We start from the raw sequence: 25,241 nt of genomic DNA on the forward strand, positions 1-25,241 counted from the left end.
ATAGAAAACGGCTGAGACTCTACTGTTGTCCCGTTGATGTGGATCGGGGCATGTTCCCTCCTCTGCTTCCAGAATTCATCTATCAAAATCAAATGTATTCCAATTTTATTTGTCAACGCTCTGAAAGGTGTAGACCTTACAGTGAAATGTAGCTCCCGAGTGGCGCAGTGGTCTAAGGCACTGCATCGCAGTGCTAGCGGTGCCACTAGAGATCCTTGTTCGAATCCAGGCCCTGTCGTAGCCGGCCGCGACCGGGAGACCCATGGGGCGGCGCACAATTGGCCCAGCGTCGTCCAGGGTAGGGGAGGGAATGGCCGGCAGGGATGTAGCTCAGTTGGTAGAGCATGGCGTTTGCAACGCCAGGGTTGTGGGTTCGATTCCCACGTATGCACTCACTAACTGTAAGTCGCTCTGGATAAGAGCGTCTGCTAAATGACTAAAATGTAAATGCTTACTTACAAGCCCTTAACCAACAATGCAATTTTTAAGAAAGAATACCAAAAAAAAAAAAGAAACATTAAATAATGAGAAATAAAAGTAACAAATAATTAAAGAGCAGCAGTAAAATAACAATAGCGAGTCTATATACAGGGGGTACCTGTTAGTCGAGGTAATTGAGGTAATATGTACGTGTAGGTAGAGTTATTAAATTGACTATGCATAGATAATAAACAGAGTAGCAGCAGCATAAAAGAGGGGGACACACACAATGTAAATAGTCCGGATGGCCATTTGATTAATTGTTCAGGAGTCTTATGGCTTGGGGGTAGAAGCAGTTTAGAAGCCTCTTGGACCTAGACTTGGCGCTCCAGTAACACTTGCCGTGCGGTAGCAGAGAGAACAGTCTATGACTAGGGTGGCTAGACTCTTTGACAATTTTTAGGGCCTTCCTCTGACACCGCCTGGTATAGAGGTCCTGGATGGCAGGAGGCTTGGCCCAGTGATGTACTGGGCCGTACGCACTACCCTCTGTAGTGCCTTGCCGTCGGAGGCCGAGCAGATGCCATACCAGGCAGTGATGCAACCAGTCAGGATGCATCATCTGTGGATCTGTTGGTGCGGTATGCAAATTGGAGTGGGTCTAGGGTTTCTGGAATAATGGTGTTGATGGCGAGGTGGTGGTCCTGGCACCACAATGCCAGTTCACTTACCTTCTCCCTATAGGCGGACTCGTCGTTTTTGGTTATCAGGTCTATAACCGTGGCGTCGTCAGCAAACTTGATGGAGTTAGTATCGTGCAGAGCCATGCAGTCGTGGGTGAACGGGGAGTACAGCAGAGGGCTGAGGACACACCCCTGGGGGACCCCTGTGTTAAGAGTCAGTGTGGAAGAGGTGTTGCCAATCCTCGCAACCTGTGGTCTGCCTGTCAGGAAGTCCAGGATCCAGTTGCAGAGGGTGGTGTCCAGACCCAGGGCTCTGAGCTTGGTGTCGAGCTTTTAGGAAACAATAATGTTGAATGCTGAACTGTAGTCAATGAACAGCATTCTCACATGGATGTTCCTCTTGTCCAGATGTTACTTACGTGTGAATAGCGATGGAAATGGTATCTTCCGTGGATCTGTTGGAGCGGTAGGCAAATTGGAGTGGGTCCAGTGTGACTGGCATGCTGGACTTGATGTGGGCCATGACCAGCCACTCGAAGCACTTCATGATGACCGGGGTGAGTGCTATGGGGCGATAGTCATTTGGACATGTCACCTTGTCTGTCTTGGGCACTGGGATGATGGTGGTCTCCTTGAAGCAGGTGGGGACTACAGCTTTAGATGGATGGAAAAGCTCCTTCAAGCGACCTGGTCTGTCCATCTCAGCGCAACATCTCACAGACTGTTGGCTTCTCTCCCTCTCTTCTGTCTCTCTCTCTTTTCTGTCTCTTTTTCACTGGTGTAGTCTGTGCCCTGTGACATCCAAGTCTATCATATGTTCTCCAGGAGCCCTTAGCTTGCTAAAGACCCTGCGTCTCTCTACCTCCTCTCTTCTCCCCTCTCAATTCAATTCAAAGGGGATTTATTGGCATGGGAAACATATAGCGAGAAACTAATTTAACTTCATCAAAAACTATTCGAAATTAACAGTAAACATTGCACTCGAAAAGGTTTTAAAAGAGACCTGTCAAGTGTTATATTATCAGCTATGTACAGTGTTTTAGAAATGTGCAAATAGTTGTAGTACGAACAGTGGGAGAAGATAAACAGATTAATATTGATGCTATTTACAATGTTTGTTCTCCACTGGTTGCCCTTTTCTCATTGTAATATGCCACTTGCTGCAGTGTTTGCCCATTTCACATAAAGGATATGGGAGTTTATTAATGTTTGATTTATTTAAAAAAAAAAAAGTGTTCTGTGGGAAATATGTCTAATGTGGTCATACATTTGGCAAGAGGTTAGGAAGTGCAGCTTGTGGACAGTGGGAAAATATCCTGTCTTCTCTTGAGCCAGGTCTGCCTATGGCGACCTCTCTCAACAGCAAGGCTATGCTCACTGAGTCGGCACATAATCAAGGATTATGGGTCAGTCACAGTGGTCATGTATTCTGCCACTATGTACTCTCTGTTTAGGGCCAAAAAGCATTCCAATCTTGCTCTGTTTTTTGGTTGATTTCGTTTTTTCCCCAGTGTGTCAAATAGGTATCCTTTTTGCCTTTTCATAATTTGGTTGGGTCCAATTGTGTTGCTGTCCTGGGGCTCTGTGGGGTATGTGTCTGTGAACAGAGCCCGAGAACCAGCTGGCTGAGGGGACTTTTCTCTAGGTTAATCTCTGTTGTTGAGGGCTTTGTGGTGGAATGTGTGGGCATCACTTCCTTTTTAGGTGGTTGTTGAATTTAACAGCTCTTTTCTTGATTTTGATAACTAGTGTAGTCCTAATTCTGCTCTGAATGCATTGTTTGGGATTTTGTGTTGTACATGAAGTATATTTTTTGGAGTCTCAAATGGGTGTTTGTCCCATTTTGTGAAGTCTTGTTTGGGGAGTGGACCCCCAGACATCACAACCATAGAGGGCAATGGGTTGAATAACTGATTTGAAGTATTTTTTTGCCAGATCCTAATTGGGATTTTGAGTTTTATGTTCCTTTTGATGGCATGAAGGTCATTCTTGCCTTGTCTCTTAGATCGTTCACAGCCTTGTGGAAGTTTACTGTGGTGTTGTTTAGGCCGAGGTAGGCATAATTATTTGTGTGCTTTAGGGCAACGGTGTCTAGATTAGATTAGTATTTGTTGTTCTGGCAACTGGACCTTTTTTGGAATTGCATTATTTTTGTCTTACTGATATTCAATATCTGGGCCGAAGTCTGACAGAATCTGGGCCGAAAATATAGGTGCTGCTGTAAGCACCAGATCATCTGTAAACAGACATTTGAAACAGACATTTGATTTCCGAGTCCAGTATGGTGAGGCCGGTTGCTGCTGACTGTTCTAGTGTCCTCGCCAATTCATTGATATACGTTGCGTTCAGAAAATATTCATACCCCTTATTCCACATTTTGTGTTACAACCTGAATTCAAAATGGATTAAATATATTTTTTATTCAACTATCTACACACAATATCCCATAATGACAAAGTGAAAACATGTTTTTAGACATTTTTGCAAATGTATTGAAAATGACATACAGAAATATTTTTTATTTTTTTATTTTACCTTTATTTAACTCGGCAAGTCAGTTAAGAACAAATTCTTATTTACAATGACGGCCTACACCGGCCAAACCCAGACAACGCTGGGCCAATTGTGCGCTGCCCTATGGGACTCCCAATCACGGCCGGTTGTGATACAGCCTGGAATCGAACCAGTGGGTCTGCAGTGACGCATCAAGCACTGACATGCAGTGCCTTAGACCGCTGCGCCACTCGGGAGCCCAATATGTCATTTGTATAAGTATTTACACCCCTGAGTCAATACTTTGTTTAAGCACCTTTGGCAGCAATTACAGTTAACTCTTTCTGGGTAAGTCTGAGGAGCTTTCCTCACCTGAATTGTGCAACATTTCCCCATTTATTATTTAAAAGATTTTTCAAGCTCTGTCAAATTGGTGGTTGATCATTGCTAGACAACCATTTTCAGGTCTTGCCATAGATTTTCAAGTAGATTTAAGTCAAAACTGTAACTCGGCCACTCGGGAACATTCACAGTCTTCTTGGTAAGCAACTCCAGTGTAGATTTGGTCTTGTGTTTTTAGGTTATTGTCCTGCTGAAAGGTGAATTCATCTCCCAGTGTCTGGTGGAAAGCAAACTGAACCAGGTCTTCCTCTAGGATTTTGCCTGTGCTTAACACCATTCTGTTTCTTTTTTATCCGGAAAAACTCCCTAGTCCTTAACGATTACAAGCATACCCATAACATGATGCAGCCACCACTATGCTTGAAAATATGGAGAGTGGTACTCACTATTGTCTTCTATTGGATTTGCCCCAAACATAACACTTTGTATTCAGGACAAAAAGTGAATTGCTTTGCCACATATTTTTTGCAGTATTACTTTAGTACCTGTTTTGGAATATTTTTCCTTTGTTTCACTCTTGTCAATTAGGTTAGTATTGTGGACTAACTACAATGTTGTTGATCTATCCTCAGTTTTGTCCTATCACAGCTCTGTAACTGTTTTAAAGTCACCATTGGCCTCATGGTGAAATCCCTGAGCTGTTTCCTTCCTCTCTGGCAACTGAGTTAGGAAGGACGTCTGTATCTTTGTAGTGACTGGGTGTATTGCTACACGACCCAAAGTTTAATTAATAACTTCACCATACTCAAAGGGATATTCAATGCCTTTTTTATTTTTACCCATCTACCAATAGGTGCCCTTCTTTGCGAGGTATTGGAAAACCTCCCTGGTCTTTGTGGTTGAATCGGTTTGAAATTCACTGCTCGACTGAGGGACCTTAAAGATAATGTGTGGGGTAGAGAGATGAGGTAGTCATTCAAAAATTATGTTAAAAAAAATATTTATTGCACACAGTGAGTCCATGCAACTTATTATGTGACTTGTTAAGCACATTTTTACTCCGGAACTTTAGGCTTGCCATAACAAAGGAGTTAAATACTTATTGACTTAAGACATTTCAGCTTTACATTTTTTATAAATTTGTAAAAACAGTCCACTTTGACATTATGTGGTATTGTGTGTAGGCCAGTGACGACAACATCTCAATTTAATCCATTTTAAATTCAGGCTGTAACACAAAATGTGGAAAAAGTGAACGGTTGTGAATAATTTCTGAAGGCATTGTACATGTTGAAGAGGGTGGGGCTCAAGCTGCATCCCTGTCTCACCCCACGGCCCTGAGAAAATACATCTTTATTGCCAATTTTAACTGCACACTTGTTTGTGTACATTATATAATGTCATGGTTTTCCATCAATTTGTATAGCAGACCTGCATATCAAATTGAGTCAAAAGCTTTTGATTTGTTTGTCAATAACTCTGCAGAGGATTCTTCCGAGGTTGCTGTTGACGCAGATTCCACAGTAATTATTGGTCAAATTTGTCTCCACTTTTGTGGATTGGGGTGACCAGACCTTGGTTCCAAATATTGGGGTTAGATATCAGAGCTGAGGATAATGTTTAATAATGTACAAAAAATTAGGAACACCTGCTCTTTCCATGACATGGAGTGACCAGGCGAATCCAGCTGAAAGCTATGATCCCTTATTGATGTCACCTGTTAAATCCAATCAGTTTAAATGAAGGGGAGAAGACCAATTAAAGAAGGATTTTTAAGCCTTGAGACAGTTGAGAGATGGATTGTAAATGTGTGCCATTCAGAGGGTGAATGTGCAAAACAAAAGATTTAAGTGCCTTTGAACAGTGTATGGTAGTAGGTGCCAGGCGCACCGGTTTGTGTTAAGAACTGCAACGCTGCTGGGGTTTTCACGTTGAAGTCTCCCGCGTGTATCAAGAATGGTCCACCACCCAAAGGACATCCAACTTTGGGAAGCATTGGAGTCAACATGGGCCAGCATCCCTGTGGAGCGCTTTCGACAACTTGTAGAGTCCTTGCCCTTACAAATTGAGGCTGTTCTGAGGACATAAAGGGGTGCAGCTCAATATTTATATACACTCAGTATATTTTATCATTTCCTTTTAGTACACCATCAACACCACAGGCCTTTTTTTGGTTGGAGCGTTTGTTTTGTCCTGTAGCTCATCCAATGCAATTGGAGAATCCAATGGGTTCTGGTGGTCTTTCATAGCTGATTCTAAGTTTTATAAATTATTATGTATATGTTTTTGCCCATGGTTCTTTGTTATAAGGCAGAAAAGGTTGGAGAAGTGATTTATCCATACAGCTCCATTTTGGGTAGATAGCTCTTCGTGTTTAGTGTTCAATTTTTCCCAGAAATGATTTGATTCTATGGATTCTTTAATCACATTAAGCTGTTTTCTGACATGCTGTTAATGATTTTGTCGTAGTGTATTTCTGTATTGTTTTAGCTTACACCTTCACTATGGGAAAACACTGGTTCTCTGTTTATGGTTGGATAGGTTTTAACATTTATTTTTAAGGTTTTTGCATTCATCAAACCACTTCTCGTTGTTAGTGTTCTTAGGTTTTCTGCTTGAATTTAAATGTGATGTTAGCTGATAATATTATAATAATAATAATATACTGCTAAGTTTACACCTTTACTATTGCAGGGAAACAAGTTGTCTTGGCGGGATTGGATTTGTTGTTGGCCAATTGTTTTTTTGTTAGGTTTCTACACTACCCTCCTTCCATCTATAGCATTTTTTAATAGCATGCAGTTTTGTTTCGGCTTAGATGCCTCATGGTTGAGTATTGCTCTGTTCAAGTAGATAGATTTTACTGTGGTATGATAGGAGTGGCAGTTGGCTGACTGAACGATCAGAGACTGGGTTGAGATCGGTGATAAAGTAGTCTACAGTACTACTGCCAAGAGATGAGCTATAGGTATACCTAATGTAGGAGTCCCCTCGAAGCCTACTATTGACTATGTACAGACCCAGCGTGCGACAGAGCTGCAGGAGTTGCAACCTGTTTTTGTTGGTTGTTTTGTTGTAGTTGTGTCTAAGAGGACACATTGAGGAGGGTATGCTGTCACCTCCAGGTAGGTGTTTGTCCTACTGTGTGCTGAGTGTCAGGTTATTGTCCAGTTCTGACATTTAGGTTGCCACAAACTAGTACATGTCCCTGGGCCATAAATGGTGGATCTCCCATTCTAGGATGGAGAAGCTGTCCTTAAAGTATGGGGATTCTATAGGGGGGATATAGGTAGTAGGCTTGGGCGGTATCCAGATTGTCATAACTTCATACCAACTTTGTGCCATACCTGTATATTCGGTAATACTGGCACTGAACACAAGGGGCTCTATTTTCAAGCCCCACTGAGCCGCTGTAATCCGAAGGTTAGCTATGCTAACAAGTATATGTAAATTCCCATAGAGAATACTAACCAGCGCATTGCAAACCTTTTATACAGTCTCTGACCTAAAGTATTTGCAGGACAGTCATCCCAGCTCATAAATGTATACTAGTAACTCTAATACTTTTCAGTTTGCTACACGCATATAACAAATATTAGACAGCAAGGCTCTTGATCCTGGAGGGGATTCTCTGCTGTTACTAAGCGAAGCTTGATTTTTGAAGAAGCTAACTACTTAGCTAGATAGCTAACTAGCTACTAAATTGGCAAACCAAATGCACAACTGCAGGGCATTTAGCACATTTTTAGAACGTTAACTTAATAGTTTTAAGATATCTAGCTGGCTAACATTTAGTTGTAAATTCCGAACTGTAACTAGATGACCTGGCGCGTGCTGCACAACAGTGAGTGACTCACAAGGCTCCAGTCTCTCTGCTTGTAAACAAACACCACGCGACTCGGGACTACCGGTAAGCTTAATAATGAAAAATTGTGATTAGTGAAATGAAGGTGGTCATCTTTATTTCCTGGCATATTGCACAAGTTGACTGCAGGTATTTACTTAAAAAGTAACTACAAATATTCAAATGTATAAAAAAGATAGTTTCAACAGTATTGAAGGTGTTAAAAAAAACATCCTGTGGCTATTTCCAAATATACGGTTTACCGCCCAAGCCTAATAGGTAGCACACAGGAGGAAATGTACCTTCCCTGTTTCACTCCTTGTAGTTTGGTGGATGGGACTACCATCTCTCTGTAACCTAAAGGGCAACCAGTGGGTCTGTCTCCAGGCCAAATGCAGATGACTTCAGACCTTGTATATTCCAGGATGAAATGGTAAAAGCTTTATGTTCCGTAGTGTCCAGTGTTAATCGTGTGGTTTATTTTCGTACCATTAGGTTTGAGCAGAGCATGCTGAGCATCTGGTGAATCCCTCTTTCTCTCTCCTCCCTTCCCTCGCTCTCTGCCGACCTGGGTGGAAATGCAAAGCAGTAACATGAGCTTCCTGAGGAATGTGTCAGCAGAGCCTCCCCACCTCTTCCTCTGCGCTCTCTCCATCCCGATGCCCTTATCCCCCTCCTCTCCTACCCTCCTCCGCAGTGCTGTCACTCCTGCTGCAACTTTCATCCAGAGGAAGAGGGAGGGGCCAGAGCCGGAGCAGGGGTCAGCGGAGGGGGAGGTGTTTGTGTGTGAGGGAGGGAGTGAGAGGTGTGGGGGATGGGAGTATGTATGTGAGGGGGATGGGAGTGTGTGTTTCTGTTTGTGTGTGTGTGCGTAGAGGGAGTGGGTAATCCTATGGCGTAAAATGGCTGCTAATGGTAATCATTGCCTTATTTAGCTACCAGGCCTGACTCTAGCACCGGAAGGAAGCGCAGCAAAAAGGCTGTTGTCTCTGGGAGCTAAATGAGCTCCAATCAACTGGGGCTAAGTCTTCTCCGCAACCTTCCTCCATTTTGTGATGGCTAGACCAGTCGTTTAATTTAGCATGATAGCGATGGCAGCTCATTCACTCAACCTCCACCCTGTACTGCAAGGGTGGACTAAACCCTTCTCACAGTCTAATTGCTCCTGGCAGAAGTTTTCGACTCTAAAGTTCGGTTATCAGATTTCCCCCAACCCAGGCCTCAACAATGCGATAGGGAAAATGGAAGTAATCCTAGACCTGCCTGCCCACACCTACCCTGTCAAACTTGGTCTTGACCCTGTTCTCTCTCCTCAGAGGGAAAAATAACCTCTATGTAAGTCTGAAGTGCTGTTCGCTGCCTCGTCTCTTGTCCTTACCCTTCAGGATTTACAAAGTGCTATATAAATCCTAGATGTATTAGTATTTTAGCACCTAGATGTTTGCTATATAAATCCTGGATGTATTAGCGTTATTAATTCACTGATTTAAAAAGTGGCTAGGTGAAAGATTCCGCCATAGTGCTTTCACAATCATTTTACTCACTAGTGTGTAAATAAAGTGTCCTTTGCACTGTGTAGAGATACTGTCCGTTTGGCTTAAGTCCACGCGGTCCTCATCGGTTTATCTGTCCCCTGCTTGCCTAGCTAGCTTCACTGACATGGATGGAGTGGGATGCTTCAGGAGAGAGGGGGACGGTCTGTGAGCCAATGGCAGGCAGGTAGCAGGCTGTCTTTTGACCTTGTTTGTGTGCTAGGTCATCCTGAGAGAAAGCTGAGCTATTAATAGCTGCCGTGCGTGTCCTGTGTCATTGCTCCTCTTGCTGCCACACCCACAGATGGGTGTGGTGTGTGTCCTAGATTTGTTTGCAGTACACACAGCTGTCAGGAAGAAAGAAGCACACATGCAGCCACCTCACATTGTATGTGTGTTCCTCTCCCTCTCCCTTAATGCAAACCGACTAAACCATGTGTTAACCCTTAAGGGATCAGACACCAATAGCGTTTGCTGGCCAAGAGTACTTAGCACCTGAACGGAATTTGTTAACCACGTGAGCACCGATTTTGCATGTAGACTCTTGTGAAAAATGTTGGCCGGGGTACGTCCCTAAAACAGCGTGCAGACGAACACTAGATCTACATTCGGTGTGATGTGTGCGAGCCTTTAGACGTGTGATACTACAATGTCTCCTGCTCATACTGAAAGGACAGAAATGCCTTCAGCACTCAATCAGCACACACAGCTCACACCATATCATTTGTTTATCTTGTAGCTTACTCTCTCTCTGCAGCGATGCACCTCCCCTCCCAAGCTAGTCACATGACTGAGCTAACCTTCCCTTATTAATGTCTCCAGAGACTTATTGCAAGCACTATGCTGAAGCTGTGTGTATATACCCCTGTGTACATTCATTTGCCTTTGCACGTATGCTGTGGCTGTGGTGTGTGTGGGCAGGAGGAGGAAGTGTCAGGGGGTCTAGTTGTGTATGACTCATCTCACCAGCGGACGGCAGATGTCCTGTAACTCCCTCCACCGACCTTCTCCTTCCTTCCCTCTCCTCCTCCCCTGTCTTCTTACTGTCAGCATGGAGCATCACACACCACTGCTGGAGGACCACATGCCTAAATGCCATCCAGTACACCCCAGAGACCAGATTCAGGATTAATTCCAGTGGTGCACTTTAACAAATCCCGCTTGTTAATGCAGTTACAGCACCATAATGGCCGACTGGTATTTTAGCCATACATACTAGAGCCACACACCATCTTCTAAAACCTAATGTTTCATTCCCCTTTGCTGTATCTATAACGTCGTTGGTTAGAGGCGTTAGCCCTCTGTCTTGCTGCCTCCACTACTACCATGGTAGTGAAGAGAATGAGTGGTTAGGGGAGAAAGAGAGACTTGATAGAGGGGTATAGAAGGAGAGGAGACAGGAGAAGAGAGATTTAGAGGCTGACTAAGGGGAAAAGAGATGAAGGAAAGGGGAGAAAGAAGGGGGAAAATAGATATGTCTGACAGAGAAAAGCAAGAGAATGAGATCGAAGGGATGATGAAGCTGATCAATAAGATGGAATGGTAGAATGAGAGGAGCGAGCTAGAGCCTCTGATTGTTAGAGGGAGAGGCATTGGAGGAGCGAGAGGAGCTGACCAAGGAGAAGAGGAGCTGACCAAGGAGCGACAGGAGCTGACCGAGGAGCGAGAGGAGAGGCGCTGACCGAGGAGAGGAGAATAGAGGAAAAAGGAACAAGTCTGGCTGATTAGGAGGAGTTGAAGATGGGGAAGGTTATCTAACCAAGATGAGAGAAAGGAGGAAACGCAATGGAGAAGCAAGTGAATAGACAAGTTATATCCACTGAACAAAAAATAAACGCAACATGTAAAGTGTTGGTCCCATGTTTCATGAGCTGAAATAAAAAGATCCCAGACATTTTCCATACACACACAAAGCTTATTTCTGTCATATATTTTGCACATTTGTTCATTTCTCTACCATAATGTCGTTTTGGAGAATTTGGCAGTACATCCAACCGGCCTCAACCGCAGACCATGTGTAACCACTCCAGCCCAGGACCTCAACATCCGGCTTCTTCACCTGCGCGATCGGCTGAGACCAGCCACCCGGTTTGTGCATGAAACTGTGGGTTTGCACAACCAAAGAACTTCTGCATAAATTGTCAGACACAGTCTCAGGGAAGCTCATCTGCGTGCTCGTCAACCTCACTATGGTCTTGACCTGACTGCAGTTCGGCGTCGTAGCTGACTTCAGTGCTCACCTTCGATGGCCACTGGCACGCTAGAGAAGTGTGCTCTTCGCGGATGAATCCCAGTTTCAACTGTACCGGGCAGATGGCAGACAGCGTGTATGGCGTCGTGTGGGCGAGCGGTTTGCTGATGTCAACGTTGTGAACAGAGTGCCCCCTAATGGCGGTGGTGTTATGGTATAGGCAGGCATAAGCTATGGACAACGAACACAATTGCATTTTATCGATGGCAATTTGAATGAGATACTGTGACGAGATCCTGAGGCCCATTGTCGTTCCATTCATCCGCCGCCATCGCCTCATGTTTCAGCATGATTGCGCTTCTGAGCATGGCACCCGATGAGCATGTTTGGGATGCTCTGGATCGATGTGTAAGACAGCTTTTTACAGTTCCCGCCAATATACAGCAACTTCGCACAGCCGTTGAAGAGTGGGACAACATTCCACAGGCCACACTCAACAGCCTAATCAACCCTATGCGAATGAGATGTCGTGCTGCATGAGGCAAATGGTGCTCATACCAGATACTGACTGGTTTTCTGATCCACGCCCCTACCTTTAAAAAAAAAAAGTTATCTGTGACCAACAGATGCATATCTGTATTCACAGTCGTGTGAAATCCATAGATTAGGGCCTAATTCATTAATTTAAATTGGCTGATTTCCTTATTTGAACTGTAACTCAGTAAAATCTTTGGAATTGTATTTATTTTTGTTCAGTGTATTAGTAAGAGGGAGAGAAGGAGAGGAGATAAGTGAGAGAAGGAGAGGAGATAAGTGAGAGAAGGAGAGGAGATAAGTGAGAGAAGGAGAGGAGACAGTGAGGGGTAAAAGGATTTGATCCCCTGCTGATTTTGTACGTTTGCCCACTGACAAAGACATGATCAGTCTATATTTTTAATGGTAGGTTTATTTGTACAGTGAGAGACAGAATAACAACAAGAAAATCCAGAAAAACTAATGTCAAAAATGTTATGAATTGATTTGCATTTTAATGAGGGAAATAAGTATTTGACCCCTCTGCAAAACGTGACATAGTACATGGTGGCAAAACCCTTGTTGGCAATCACAGAGATCAGACGTTTCTTGTAGTTGGCCACCAGGTTTTCACCCATCTCAGGAGGGATTTTGTCCCACTCCTCTTTGCAGATCTTCTCCAAGTCATTAAGGTTTCGAGGCTGACGTTTGGCAACTCAAACCTTCAGCTCCCTCCACAGATTTTCTATGGGATTAAGGTCTGGAGACTGGCTAGGCCACTCCAGGACCTTAATGTGCTTCTTCTTGAGCCACTCCTTTGTTGCCTTGGCCGTGTGTTTTGGGTCATTGTCATGCTGGAATACCCATCCACAACCCATTTTCAATGCCCTGGCTGAGGGAAGGAGGTTCTCACCCAAGATTTGACGGTACATGGCCCCGTCCATCGTCCCTTTGATGCGGTGAAGTTGTCCTGTCCCCTTAGCAGAAAAACACCCCCAAAGCACAATGTTTCCACCTCCATGTTTGACGGTGGTGATGGTGTTCTTGGGGTCATAGGCAGCATTCCTCCTCCTCCAAACACGGCGAGTTGAGTTGATGCCAAAGACCTCAATTTTGGTTTCATCTGACCACAACACTTTCACCCAGTTCTCCTCTGAATCATTCAGATGTTCATTGGCAAACTTCAGACGGGCATGTATATGTGCTTTCTTGAGCAGGGGGACCTTGCGGGCGCTGCAGGATTTCAGTCCTTCACGGCGTAGTGTGTTACCAATTGTTTTCTTGGTGACTATGGTCCCAGCTGCCTTGAGATCATTGACAAGATCCTCCCGTGTAGTTCTGGGCTGATTCCTCACCGTTCTCATGATCATTGCAACTCCACGAGGTGAGATCTTGCATGGAGCCCCAGGCCGAGGGAGATTGACAGTTCTTTTGTGTTTCTTCCATTTGCGAATAATCGCACCAACTGTTGTCACCTTCTCACCAAGCTGCTTGGCGATGGTCTTGTAGCCCATTCCAGCCTTGTGTAGGTCTAGAATCTTGTCCCTGACATCCTTGGAGAGCTCTTTGGTCTTTGGAGAGTTTGGAATCAGATTGATTGATTGCTTCTGTGGACAGGTGTCTTTTATACAGGTAACAAGACTGATATTAGGAGCACTCCCTTTAAGAGTGTGCTCCTAATCTCAGCTCGTTACCTGTATAAAAGACTCCTGGGAGCCAGAAATCTTTCTGATTGAGAGGGGGTCAAATACTTATTTCCCTCATTAAAATGCAAATCAATTTATAACATTTTTTACATGTGTTTTTCTGGATTTTTTTGTTGTTCTGTCTCTCACTGTTCAAATAAACCTACCATTCAAATTATAGACTGATTATTTATTTGTCAGTGGGCAAACGTACAAAATCAGCAGGGGATCAAATACTTTTTTCCCTCACTGTAAGTGATAGAGGAGATGGAGAGAAGGAGAGGAGATAAGTGATAGAGGAGAAAGAGGGAGAGGAGTGTGAGTAGAGCAGATGGCTCCAGCCGGTGGCGTCCAGCCAGAGGAACAGGTGCGGGTCACGTGACCGCTGGTTACCAGGGCGATGTGATTGCTCTTGGCGTGCAAATGAAAGGAGAGGGGGCCCTAGAGTAGAGCAAGGGAGTGAGCGAAGGAGAGAGGGGGGTTGACTGCCCGCCCTCAGGGCTTTGTGTAATCTGTGGCAGGGAGGGCAGAAGCGGAGCTGTCTCTCTCTCGCTCTCTCTCTCTGTGTGTGTGTGTGTGTGGAAAGACACACTGCTCTCCTTCCTTCCTTCCCTCCCTCCTCTTCCCTTCTCTAGCCATTCATGTTTCAACCGTCCGTCATCCAGCCTCAAGGAAATTAATTAACCTCAAACTGTTAGTTTAAAACATGGCGTCTCCAAGATGGTTACTAGAAATACCACGACTTCCATCGTATTGTGTATCGAACATCAACTTTGAAACCACAGGTTTAACTTGCTAAATGCTGTTGTGTACAAATGATTTGTTGATTGTTCCAACAGTCATCAAAATGGTTTCCACTGGTGTCTACGGTAGGTTCTCATGCTATGGAAGAAGTCTATATAGTGGGAGCAGATGATGACGAGTAATTCATGAGTTTAGAGATTGTGGTGTAAAGTTAACTATACTTTAGGCCAGTGTATCTCAACTCCAGTCCTTGAGTACAAAAATGTATGCTGTTGAGGGTACCCGAGGACTGGAGTTGGGAAACAGTTTTAAGCATGGTTGACTTCATACTATCAGAGACGCAGACAACCAAAAGCTGACCGCAATACCTGTTTAAGATGGTGATGATGACATGAGATGGTGTTCAGACTCAAACACTCATCCTTCTCTCAATATTCTCCACCACCTCTTTCATATCAATCTCTCGTTCATCCTTCTCCTCCTAATCCCTCCTTCCTCTTCTGACGCTCCTCTTTCTTCCTCATCCCACCTTCCTCTTCTCCTCCTAATCCCTCTCTCCCTCTCCTGCCTCCAGCAGCACTAAGAAGGTGGAGTCAGCGGAGTGCAGTGGCAGCAGTGTGACAGAGACCAAGAGGAAGAGGGAGCCCTCGGTCAGCTTCGATGTGGAGAAGTCACCCCCAGCCCCCTCCGATGAGGACGACGACAGTGTCCAGGTACACACACACACACACCGTAACGTTGCAGTGGCACACAAACACAGTAACATCAGTTGTGCGCTAACCTAACGTAGCAGGTGTAAAATAAATGCCTGAAACTGGATCCTGTACATACTGGTCTTAACCTCCTAACATTTCTTTTTTCTCTATCTCCTGCACTGTTCAACCAATTCAGTAAATGTGGAGGAGGAGTTAAGACTGAGTGTCGCCTTGTTACGTCCAAAAGCGAAAGTTGTGTCACAGGCTCTCTTTCCATTACCCCTGAAAACCAGAACATCCGGTTGTTGGGGACTCTGCAGAGGCTAGTTGTAAACTCACACACACACTAAAGTCAGTGGTAAAACACACACTTTCCAAATGAAATGCAAAAAAGTGGTCCAATGTTGACATGAGACTAAGGGTGGTGTGTTGACATGAGACTAATGGTGGTGTGTTGACATGAGACTAATGGTGGTGTGTTGACATGAGACTAAGGGTGGTGTGTTGACATGAGACTAAGGGTGGTGTGTTGACATGAGACTAAGGGTGGTGTGTTGACATGAGACTAAGGGTGGTGTGTTGACATGAGACTAAGGGTGGTGTGTTGACAATACAAACAAGCAGCACTGTTATACAAATACCCCCTATTACTGTTAATCATGGTAGCTAGTGGCATTTATTGTAGAACAAGTTTGGGATGAAACTGTTCAGCACTACAGAACGCTCAAATAGAAACGTATTGCTCAGAACAGATATTACACATTCAGAAATTCTTAACCCGCTCTATAGATTACAATTCTATCTGCCACATTCTAAACCCTCTCAGAAGCTTATGAATACGCCGCCATGTTAATTTATTGACTTAAATCTGGTCTTAATATGGTTTTATTAATACAGCCATACAAAAGTAGTGCACTATATAGGGAATAGGGTGCAGATTGAGACGCAATCTGACTGTAGTGTCTACCGGCATTCTTGTGTTAAATTATGGACTGGTCCTGGTATTTTTTAGGAGTCAATTCAATCAAAATATCGTGACACACGCTCTCCTCCACTCTGATGCAGGCATATGGGAGCTGTTAGCAGCAAATTACTTCACCAACCCAAATATCCAGGTTACCCAACCGGCTGGCACTGAGGCATTGCCCAATTCTCATCACTCTTAAACAGTAGGCACTGCCTGACCGATGTAATACCATGATTGGTTTAGCCCTTTAGGACAGACCGAGAGGGCTGCCTGCCCTGCGCTAGAGACCGGTTGTATGGCTGGCTCCCTAGGTTAGACTGGGCTGTAGATTGTGGAGGTTGTGGGAGTGATGTGATTTTTCCTGATTTAAAATGAATCCTGTGATTTTCTATTATCAATAACATACCTGGGTCATGTTCGTTAAACACGAAACAGAAGAAAACTGGGAGGCACTGTCTGTACTTGTCCAAAAAGAAACACTCATTTTTGTTTGTGTGCATGGCCTAAAATTAACACCTGCCAAATGCAGGTCGATTTTGACTTTGGCAGGTAAGATTTTACCAGCCATGTTGGCGGGTGGTTAGGGTTCCACAGTGTGAGCATTTCACTCACATTTGTGAATAAAAAGTATTATGTTCAAAGTATTTCTGCTGTCTTGTTTCATTGCTGGTAAATTAATGACACAAAGTCAAAGAACTATGAATCCTATAGCTTATCCCACCTCGCTCTGCAACACTAACTGGCTGGGGGCTGTGCGCACGTGAAGAGCTGAATGAAAGATTTGTTTTTAGAAGTGCTGCGCACAGGCATATCAGTTGGTCTAATTTACTTGAAACGAAAGTCTACTGAAGTGAGACTTGGTCCTTGTGTTTCTTGGCTATTTACATTGTTTTGTTCACAAGCTAGGTTGTTTTTCAATGTTTGAGTTTCAACTGCTAGGGAAGAGAACACACCACAGCTATTAGTCACTCTCAATCTCACAGGCACATGACTTCGGGTCGCATTATCACGGTAACCTCCCGCCCTTAAAGGGGCAGGTGAAAATGTTTGTGTAATCTGTGATATTTTGGTTAAAAGGCTCAGGTTGCAAAAAATCTTAAATAAACAATATACTTTAGTTCTTACTAGTAATACATGTATTGTTTTTTAGAAACATTACAACGCATGCTCATCAGTTTATTTTCTGTTTTGTTGGTGTAATTTTGTGTGACCCCAAAAATATTTTGCCTGGTAAAAAATCGGAGTTGCTGGTAGATTTGTAATGGTGGGACCAAAAAAAAATGTTAGGCCCTGTTTGTGTGCGTATTGAACAGGATCCTGGTGTGTTATGACTGCAGCCTTAGCCCAATATGGTACACCTGTTTACTCCCTCATTCTCACCCCTCCCTCTATAGAAGCGTCGTTCCAGTCGTCAGGTGAAGAGGAAGCGCTATACAGAGGAACTGGAGTTCAGGATCTCGGACGATGATGGAGACGCGTCCCCCTTCAACAACTCTGAACAGCAGGTCAGCACCCACAGAATGTGTGTGCGCGAGTGTCTGCGTTCCAGAGAGAACGTGTGTGTGTGTGTGAGTGTCTGTGCGTTCCAGAGAGACTGTGTGTGTGAGTGTCTGTGCGTTCCAGAGAGACCGTGTGTGTGAGTGTCTGTGCGTTCCAGAGAGACCGTGAGTGTCTGTGCGTTCCAGAGAGACCGTGTGTGTGTGTGCTCATTGCTCTTCATTACTTTTAAGCTGGGCTAATGTTGTTCAATCTGTGTGACTGTAGGAGGTGGAGACAGAGGGGCCTGTGGTGGAGAAGATCATGGCAATACGCATGGGGAAGAAGGTGGTGAGGCACACACACACACACACACACACACCCTCCAAGGCAGCTGTCTGTGGAGAGAGAAAGGGTACCAGCACCCCTGCCCTGGTCATCTTATGAACCACTGCTTGACCAGCTCTAAGCAGGTTACACACCCACACACCCTCCCTCTTAAACAGCTGCTTCGTAGACGAGTCTAGCAGTGGTCTGGAGTGGAGACAGTGTGACAGTTGGCGTCTCGTGACTTTTGAGCTGGGTTATGAGAGTTATGAGACTTGTCTCTTTTACTTGGGGAAGTTCACCAAATTTTACATGTATACTTATTTTCACTCCTTTCTATGCTTGTAGTTGATCCATCAAACAATGTTTTTATATTTTGTTTCATTACAGAGAAAATTGGTAGACACATTTTGCTGAGTCATATATTGCGTTATGAAAATGTTTCTAAAGCATGTTAAAAAATGCTCCAACACTCCAAATCAACTCCTATTACATCAGAATCCCATTCAAAATTGTCTCTGAACATTTTTTTATTTTACGTTCCCTTAAATCCATATTTGCATATTTTTGTTGTTGTAAACGGCATCATTCAAACATCGATTTATGGCACAGTGGAGCATTTCTTTAAAAAATGTAGTGCAGAGGCATCATTCAGAACGGGATTGTGATTTAATGTGAGTTGGTGTGAAGTGTTTTGGTGTTTTCTAATATGCTTTAGACATATTTGCATATTGCATTATAGTCAATGGCAAGTGATGACTCAGCAATTTTCTCTGTAACGAAACAAAAAAAAACGGTTTGGGAGGGGATCAACTACAATCACAGAAAGAGTGAAAATAAGGCCACATGTAAAAATGGGTGAACTTCCCTTTAAAAGTCCAGATACTTCATTGACTGTATCTCTTGTTTGCAGTGAAGGGGTGATACTGTACTCTAGTACTGGTTGTATAGAGAGGTAAAGTAGGGGGAGGAGAAAATGAGAATTTGTTACATTACACTTCAGACAGGGTAGGGGGTGTGAGAGGTGTGTGTGTGAGAGTGGTGTGTGAGAGAGTGGTGTGTGAGAGAGTGGTGTGTGAGAGAGTGGTGTGTGAGAGAGTGGTGTGTGAGAGAGTGGTGTGAGAGAGTGGTGTGTGAGAGAGAGTGGTGTGTGAGAGAGAGTGGTGTGTGAGAGAGAGTGGTGTGTGAGAGAGAGTGGTGTGTGAGAGAGAGTGGTGTGTGAGAGAGTGGTGTGTGTGAGAGAGTGGTGTGTGTGAGAGAGTGGTGTGTGTGTGTGTGTGAGAGGTGAGTGTGTGAGAAAGTGGTGTGTGTGTGTGTGGCGGTCTTCAGGGTATGTTTCTTCGCACCCTTTCAAAAAGCTGCTCCAAAACAAAGCTTGGTTCACATTTTTACATTTTAGTCATTTAGCAGACGCTCTTATCCAGAGCGACTTACAGTTAGTGAGTACATACATTTTCATACTGCCCCCCGTGGGAATCGAACCCACAACCCTGCTCAACGCCATGCTCTACCAACTGAGCTACACGTTCACCTCTGCCAAAAACAATATGAGCACTCGCACAGGCTGTCTGGCGGGACTCAAAAGTAAGGCAGCTGCGAATGGGTAACCCCCCTCCACCACACCCCCCCGCCTTACACACACCCTTCCAGAGGAAACGCTGGTTTGGCGTCTGTCGTAGCGCTGTGGTTTTGGCAGGAAGACGGGCCTCGGGTCAGCTCTCTGAATGGAACCGTGTGTGTGTGCGTGTTTGAAGTTTTATTAGTCGTATGTACAGGATACACATGGTATACGCCATCCAGGGAAATGCTTACTTGCAGGTTCCCTCTCGACACTGCAACAACAATAAGAAATAATACAAGATAAGAATACCAACATAAAGTAAATGGCTCAGTAGAAAAGAATTAACATTTTAGCTTAAGTATAATACAGGAAGGCACAATTTATAGTCCAACATTTACCGATGTATCAGGGAAGGGGCATTGGGGCCGTGTATATCAGGGAAGGGGCATCGGGGCCGTGTGTATCAGGGAAGGGGCATCGGGGCCGTGTGTATCAGGGAAGGGGCATCGGGGCCGGTGTATCAGGGAAGGGGCATCGGGCCGTGTGTATCAGGAAGGGGCATCGGGGCCGTGTGTATCAGGGAAGGGGCATCAGGGCATGTGTATCAGGGAAGGGCATGGGGCCGTGTGTATCAGGGAAGGCATCGGGGCCGTGTGTATCAGGGAAGGGGCCGTGTGTATCAGGGAGGGCATCGCGTGTATCAGGAAGGGGCATCGGGGCCGTGTGTATCAGGGAAGGGGCATCGGGGCCGTGTGTATCAGGGAAGGGGCATCGGGGCCGTGTGTATCAGGGAAGGGGCATCGGGGCCGTGTGTATCAGGGAAGGGGCATCGGGGCCGTGTATCAGGGAAGGGGCATCGGGGCCGTATATCAGGGAAGGGCATCGGGGCCGTGTGTATCAGGGAAGGCATCGGGGCCGTGTGTATCAGGAAGGGGCATCGGGCCGTGTATCAGGGAAGGGGCATCGGGGCCGTGTGTATCGGGAAGGGGCATCGGGGCCGTGTGTATCAGGGAAGGGGCATCGGGCCGTGTATCAGGGAAGGGGCATCGGGGCCGTGTATATCAGGGAAGGGGCATCGGGGCCGTGTATCAGGAAGGGCATCGGGCCGTGTTATCAGGAAGGGGCATCGGCCGGTATCAGGAAGGGCACGAGGCCGTGTGTATCAGGAAGGGGCATCGGGCCGTGTGTATCAGGGAAGGGGCATCGGGGCCGTGTGTATCAGGGAAGGGGCATCGGGGCCGTGTGTATCAGGGAAGGGGCATCGGGGCCGTGTGTAAGTGATTCACGAGTCATCGCACAGACAGAGTGGAGATGGTTAGGGGTGGGGACTTATTGTCAGTTTTCTTCTTGTCTCCGAAAGTACAGAGAGAACTCTGTGGCAAAATACGTTTGTTAGACGTTACTACTTTGTTAGAGAAAACGGTGGCATTGATTTATTTGTATATTTTTATACATATATATTTTTTGCTTCCAACTCTAATCAACAACTAACACAAATATTAACTTTTTCCACAGATGGAATCGGGAGAGGAAATGGAAGTGGAAGAATTCTATGTGAAGTTCAAGAGCTTGTGAGTACCAACAGTACCGACACGACAGTGGCCTTGGTTCACTATGTCATTTTATTTCCTCAAGCTTCGGGGGGAAATGGTGGATAAACGTGAAATCTAATAAACACTCTGTAAACCACTGTTTACTGTTTGGACCGAAGAGGAAACTGTATAATGCTATAAATCTCTAGATTAGCACATGTTTGGGTGCGTGTGTGATGTCTGAAAGTGTTATGTTGTGTGATGGTGCGTCTGTGTATTTTCTGTTGTCTTTTTGTGAGGTGTGTTTATGGTGTATGAGATATGGTGTGTATATTATAGCATGTGTGTGTTTTGGTGTGTGTATGAGATATGGTGTGTATATAATAGCATGTGTGTGTTTTGGTGTGTGTATGACATATGGTGTGTATATAATAGCGTGTGTGTGTATGTAACGGTGTGTATTCCCCCCCGCTCTCTCTGTGTAGCTCCTACCTGCACTGTCGCTGGGCAGATCTGGAGGAACTTGAGAAAGACAAAAGGATCCACCAGAAGGTCAAGCGGTTCAGGGCCAAACAGGCCCTCCCCACCTTCGTGACAGAGGTCAGTCCCGCACCTCTATCTTTCCCCAGTGTTTAGCTGCCATTTTGTGTCAGCTTTGACACCCGCTGTAGAATCAGTTTATTTCCTTTTGCCCACTTTCAACTTCAGAGGATTCAATTACATAATGTTATATTGGTTGGGTGAATTAGACCTAGACTGCACAGAAGGAAACCAAGCCATTCACTCTCTGCTATCGTAACACTAACCTCTACGTGGCCGTCCCTCTCTCCTGCCCTCCTCCAGATGGATGACGAGCCTTTCAACCCAGACTACGTTGAGGTGGACCGGGTACTGGACGTGTCAGAGAGCACAGATGAGAACGGAGAGGTGCGTTCCTTCTCTCGCTCTCTCCCTCCTTCCTGTTCTATATGGCCTCTAAATGACCTCCAAAGTTGGAATACGTTAGGTTATGTCCTTGATTGAAGTTTATTGGCTAAACGTTCCTTTTTAAGTTCCGGCCAAACGTTGCCCTTTCCTTTCTTCTTGGAGTCACAGAAAGACACACACACACTATAACCCCCCCACACACTATAACCCCCCCACACACTATAACCCCCCACACACTATAACCCCCCCACACTATAACCCCCCCCACACTATAACCCCCCCACACACTATAACCCCACACACACTATAACCCCACACACACTATAACCCCACACACACTATAACCCCACCCACACTATAACCCCCACACACTATAACCCCCACACACTATAACCCCCACACACACTATAACCCCCCACACACTATAACCCCCACACACTATAACCCCCACACACTATAACCCCCACACACTCTATAACCCCCACACACACTATAACCCCCACACACACTATAACCCCCACACACACACTATAACCCCTCCACACACTAACCCTCCCCCACTATAACCCCCACACACACACTATAACCCCCACACACACTATAACCCCCCACACTATAACCCCCCACACACTATAACCCCCCACACACACTATAACCCCCCCCACACTATAACCCCTCCACACACATAACCCTCCCCCACTATAACCCCCCCACACACACACTATAACCCCCCACACACACATTATAACCCCCACACACACACACACACTAACCCCCACACACACTATAACCCCCCACACTATAACCCCCACACACTATAACCCCCCCACACACACTATAACCCCCACACTATAACCCCTCCACACACACTATAACCCCCACACACACTATAACCCCCCACACACACATTATAACCCCCACACACTATAACCCCCACACACACACTATAACCCCCACACACACACTAACCCCCCACACATAACCCCCACACACACATTATAACCCCCCCACACACCCCCCACACACACACACTATAACCCCCACACACACACACTATAACCCCCACACACACACTATAACCCCCCACACACACACTAACCCCTCCCCACACACACATTAACCCCACACACATATACACACACTTACCCCCCCCCACACACTAACCCCCCTCTCTGCCCCCCCCCCTCCCCAGCCTGTAAAGCTGTACCTGGTGAAGTGGTGCTCCCTGCCCTATGAGGATAGCACATGGGAGCTGAAGGCCGACATCGACCAGGCCAAGATCGATGAGTACGAGGCCGTGGCAGCCCGCCAGCCCGAGACCAAGCGTTTGGTGCGTAATAAAAACTCTCCTGCTGCCTTTTTCTTACATTTTACGGCCCCTGCCCTTTAACGCAGAGCCAGCAAGGCCGAGCTCCTGCGGTCGCACGTAAACCACTAACGGCAGGCTTTTATTTGAAACAGGAGCGACCTCCCACCGAAGACTGGCAGAAATCCGAGAGTTCCAGGGATTATAAAAACGACAACGCACTCAGGGAATACCAGCTGGAGGGAGTGAACTGGCTGCTCTTCAACTGGTACAATACGTAAGGAGAATAACTTTCTGTGCGTCCGTGCATGTGTTACGCTATATGACGTATGTGTGTGACCCGCTATTATATAAGGTGTATATATTATGGAACACTTACATAGTAGAATATTCAAGATATCTACTGACTAGTCTAAAGTCCAAAATGTCATAAAAACCCACAATTACTCAATAACAAGTAGGACCATATATGCTATGTGTTTATCCAACACACTCACATATATAATACTGAACCATGTCACCCAGCATGCGTCAATACAATCAACACATCCATGCCCCATATTGTGTCCTCCAACCCATGTGTGTACCCAAGCTGTGCTTTTCTCACACCAATCATTAATGTGTGATCTACCACTGCTGCACACGACACACACACACACACACGCACGCAGTCAGTATGACGCTATAGAAAACCTCCCACACAGACAACTTCTTAATTTGAGTGTCATTGATCTGCCCCAACAGGGTTAGTTAACTGTTCATTAGATTACTCACTCACTAATAGAGTGCACAGAGACTTAAGGACCCACTATTGCCAATATTGTGCTTTATTTAGGACTCTAGTCAAAGGTAGGGCGCACTATAGGGTGAATAGGGTGTAATTTGAGACAGACACTATCCCTGCTACATCTCATTTTCTCTTCTCCTGTCTGTCCTCCTTGAAGACCCATTTAGATGAATCGCTCCTGCTAATACAGTGACTTTCACCATGTTTCTCCCCCCCCCCCTCCAGACGGAACTGCATCCTAGCAGATGAAATGGGCCTGGGCAAGACCATCCAGTCCATCACATTCCTTTATGAGATCTACCTGAAGGGCATTCACGGGCCCTTTCTGGTCATCGCCCCGCTCTCCACCATTCCAAACTGGGAGAGGGAGTTCCGCACGTGGACCAATCTCAACGTCATCGTCTACCACGGCAGCCAGGCCAGCCGCAAGACCATCCAGGCCTACGAAATGAACTACCGCGACGCGCAGGTACGTCGTGACTGTACTGTAACCATGACCTAACCATACCATAACTATAACAGTACCATCCAGTTCTACGAGTTGAACTACAGGTATGACCTAACCTGACCATAAAAAGACCATTAAGGCCAGATGCACAGGTAACATGACCTTAATGTAACGATACTATAGCTTTGTAACACCGGCCTGTGAGGTGAACCCAACCACACCATAAACGTACCATTACATAACAAACCATAACCTCACAAGACACTCAGGTCTAAGTGACACAGACAATCAAGCCTGCCTAGCCACATGGATACATTATAGTATGGTACAGTAGGTTCTTAACCCTAATCTAAGAATAATCCCACAAGAAGCACCTTAGAGACGCTCAGGTATTTAACGACATTAACCAGCGCTCCACACTGACCGTACCGACGAAATAAAGAGTGACCGGAATGTGACCCTAACCTACTCCATTAACCATTTAAATGTGTACACTACCGGTCAAAAGTTTTAGAACACCTACTCATTCAAGGGTGTTTCTTCATTTTTACTATTATCTACATTGTAGAATAATAATGAAGACATCAAAACTATGAGAACACATATGGAATCATGTATTAACCAAAAAAAGTGTTACACAAATCAAAATATATTTTATATTTGAGATTCTTCAAATAGCCACCCTTTACCTTGATGACAGCTTTGCACACTATTGGCATTCTCTCAACCAGCTTCATGAGGTAGTCACCTGGAATGCATTTCAATTAA

The 25,241-nt window shown here is 45.3% G+C and overlaps 1 protein-coding gene across 4 annotated transcripts in view; it reads left to right on the forward strand.

Annotated features, from left to right (window-relative positions):
* The window catches only part of LOC121580842 (chromodomain-helicase-DNA-binding protein 7), a 94,450-nt gene that overhangs the window by 26,392 nt on the left and 42,817 nt on the right, over window positions 1-25,241 (forward strand). For 2 of the 4 annotated variants that reach the window (XM_041895919.2, XM_045224839.1), the window contains exons 4-12: window positions 15,022-15,160; window positions 17,504-17,614; window positions 17,874-17,936; window positions 20,989-21,044; window positions 21,491-21,605; window positions 21,849-21,932; window positions 23,125-23,262; window positions 23,394-23,515; window positions 24,251-24,494. In XM_041895919.2, coding sequence (XP_041751853.2) covers window positions 15,022-15,160; window positions 17,504-17,614; window positions 17,874-17,936; window positions 20,989-21,044; window positions 21,491-21,605; window positions 21,849-21,932; window positions 23,125-23,262; window positions 23,394-23,515; window positions 24,251-24,494 — 1,072 coding nt within the window. The remainder of the gene's footprint in view (window positions 1-15,021; window positions 15,161-17,503; window positions 17,615-17,873; window positions 17,937-20,988; window positions 21,045-21,490; window positions 21,606-21,848; window positions 21,933-23,124; window positions 23,263-23,393; window positions 23,516-24,250; window positions 24,495-25,241) is intronic. The other 2 variants (XM_041895921.2, XM_041895920.2) reach the window with 2 other exon arrangements.

The sequence above is a fragment of the Coregonus clupeaformis genome, chromosome 14, assembly GCF_020615455.1.
Source record: "Coregonus clupeaformis isolate EN_2021a chromosome 14, ASM2061545v1, whole genome shotgun sequence".
Classification (NCBI taxonomy): domain Eukaryota; kingdom Metazoa; phylum Chordata; class Actinopteri; order Salmoniformes; family Salmonidae; genus Coregonus; species Coregonus clupeaformis.